At 46.8% G+C, this 2,895-nt stretch overlaps 1 protein-coding gene across 1 annotated transcript; it reads right to left on the reverse strand.

The window, feature by feature from the left end:
• Positions 1-623: 623 nt before the first annotated feature.
• On the reverse strand, positions 624-1,210 carry LOC131214542 (uncharacterized). The gene is made up of 3 exons (XM_058208901.1): positions 1,206-1,210; positions 1,013-1,130; positions 624-944 (listed from the first exon to the last, which is right to left on the reverse strand). Exons 1-3 carry the CDS (start codon positions 1,208-1,210, stop codon positions 624-626), a joined length of 444 nt encoding a protein of 147 aa, XP_058064884.1.
• Positions 1,211-2,895: the final 1,685 nt, after the last annotated feature.

Raw genomic sequence — 2,895 nt, forward strand, 5'->3', positions numbered from 1 at the left:
CGGAGAAATGGTGAAAAAAATGCAAAGATAAACCTATTGGTTACTGTGCGCCACGACGCTACACGTCCACCGGTGTGCCCCTTTAGGTTGGATCATAATGACCCGGACCTGTTCTTATCTTCGAAGCCGCGCAAGAAGGTGAGTTGCCCATCACACCCCTGTGTTCCTGTGCATCTCAACATTCTTCATTATCTTTTCAGATGGCATGGTGTGCGGTTCCTCTACACGTATCCTTTTTCAACTTGGTATCGGAGAGCGAAGTGTTGCAGCGGCAGATTTTACGTTACGAGCCGGTCAGCCTGGACAACATTTATGCGACCCTCAAGGACGCTGGCTTGCGATATGAAACAAATGTAAGTCATGACACGTGGTCAACGTTTGAACGTGTAGTATTATTTGTTTCTCTTTTTTTTGCAGGATTTAATAGCCTTTCTCGATAAACACTGCATAACGTTCCGAAGTGGGGCTTCCGGTGAAGGGGAACGCTCGAAAACGAGAGTAAATTGTAGTTAAAAGTAAAAATGTCCCTCAAATAGCACCGAGAGCAGTCAGGTGTGTATTCTTCGGCTTGAGCACAGCGTTAGTGCTGTGTGCTGCGATTGCCATAGGGTGGTCGTACAATTTTACTGTCTAGTGACGTGCAGATGATATTGTCCCGTGAAGTTGCCAGGTGGATCGTAGTTACAAACCACGTACACGCTCGTGCCCTTCTTGGCAATGCCGACGCCCAGCCGACGCGATGTTTTCCACACAACCTGCGTAAAGTGACCGACCTGCGAAAAATTGCGCGGAGCTGGTGAGCCAAACGCGTAGTACTTGATTTCGTTATACCACGCGTTAACCACTTCCGTTCCCGAGATGTTCGTTCTTCCAAAACAGGCGTACAAATTTTCTCCATACTTTCTGTTGGAGCGATGCTGCATAACGTTTCGGCTGGCCAGTGTCTGCAAAACCGAACGTACCGGGGTTTTAGTGTTCGAGTGAGCGAATATTGGTAAACCTATGAACTCACATTGGCCCACGCTTGGGCATAATTGCACAAATTAGAATCGAGCTGCAATGATATGGCAGAATGGCGTTTCCTGAGAATGTTGTGTCGGCTAAGGACCTCAAGCTGGAAGTTGGTGTAACTGTTGTCCGAGTGGTTGAAAATTCGGATCGATTAATGGCACACAAAGAGCTACGAGGAACAGTTCCATCCTTACCTCATCCTGGCGTCGTTTGGTCTTGGTCGTACTGAACCGTCCAATGTCAGCTGGACACCGTTATATACCGACGGGGGGAGGCCTATGGGAAAAGAACCGCGATGTTATCTATCTACCGCGATGTTCATCTTTCCAATTCCGCGATTTCTGTGGCACTGTGTGGTATCGCGGTATCGCATTGCTTTCGCCCATTCCGGGCGCTTGGCACCGCGTAAATTGAATCGCGATTATGAGCGACTAAATACCGAGAAGCGATTACGCACTTTTGTAATCCAACAATGTGAGTGTGAGTGTCTCCTGGATTCTAAAAGGGTTATGTTATCAATTCTGCATTTGGTGCCGCGGGAGCGTTGACTTAATTTATCAATAAATCAATAAATCTGGATCGTGATGTAAATCCGGCACCAGTCGGTTGTATGTTTATAACAGACTGGAGTAAAGTTCTCGGCCGTGAAGCTACACCAGAGAGGGCAATCAGTGCAAAATACCGGGAGGATCACGTAAGTCTTCCCGGCAACGTACAGGTAGTGGAAGCAGAGCGTACAAGCTCTAAAGATTTATTCGAAGTATATGATGAAGACTCTGCCACGTTTCGTTCTGCATCTGAAACTGTTATTAAACAGAAAGACCACGAAACTTTGCCTAAGAGCTCATTGGTCTCACAAAGCGTATCAGTAAAGCCGTCGATGAGGTGCTGGAAATATCGGATGATGAAGTGAATTATTCTATGCAAGTGCTATCACGACCACGCACATACGATATCGATAATGAGCCGCTTGGTGAAGAAATGGCACACGAGGATCCAGACACAACAATCATTTGCCAGCCTTGTACGGTGCAAGGTGGTAGTCAAAAAGAAATGGATGTCGCGGCTCCACTGTCCAGTGTCATGAAAAACGTGCAGCTCGAAGAAGATGTGGTTTTGGTTTCTTCTAATGACAGTGATGCTCATTCAGAAGCCCCAGAAGGCGGCATGAATTGTCCCGAGAGTACCATTGTTTACTTGGATAACTTGGTGAAAGAATTTAATTTACCACCACTGAGACCGTACCGGAAGGAAATCAACGTTGGCGGGAGTTCGAAGCATTGCTCGGTGCTTCCAGTGGACGAAGACGAGCAGCAGAACGGAAATTTAGGTGTTGTTCACAGAGAAAGGGTACAGTACGATATTGAGCGATTGTCAAATTATATTGAAACCTACGAAACGCCTGATACCGATGAGCAACAGATCGTCGAAGAACCGGAAGATGGACCCAGACAGCGCCACAATGAACCGAAAAAGGCCTTTCAAAAGTTGCCCTCTTGCACTCAATTCGATTCACCTAGGCTAGTGGGTACGGCATTGAAGCGGACAGCATCGGAATCAGGAACGCTGTCATCGTCGACTCCTAAAGAGAGAGAGCAGGCAATCAAAATGGGACGTTTTGTGAAAAAGTTTGACGACTTGAAAGTGTCATTGTCGGCAGTTAGCAAACCTGAATACATCATCAGTACGGGGGACACTGATCTTAAATCACCCGATTTCGAAACGATGACAATGACGGAGATCGAACGCGAGCTGTTTAAGTACGGTCTTAAGGCAATGAATCGCATGAAAGCTATTACAGTCCTTCAGCACATCTTCAATGAGTTGCATCCATTTGTGGAGCTTATTGAGCGGCACCAATGGTCGATGACTGCTGCGTCTAAC

The sequence above is a fragment of the Anopheles bellator genome, unplaced genomic scaffold (genome assembly GCF_943735745.2).
Source record: "Anopheles bellator unplaced genomic scaffold, idAnoBellAS_SP24_06.2 scaffold01310_ctg1, whole genome shotgun sequence".
In the NCBI taxonomy this organism is placed as follows: Eukaryota; Metazoa; Arthropoda; class Insecta; order Diptera; family Culicidae; genus Anopheles; species Anopheles bellator.

Excerpts from the sequence above, each read along its gene's own strand:
- LOC131214542 (XM_058208901.1), bottom strand. Across the intron at positions 945-1,012 it reads ATGCCCAAGCGTGGGCCAAT|ACACTGGCCAGCCGAAACGT; the intron begins GTGAGTTCATAG and ends TCGGTTTTGCAG.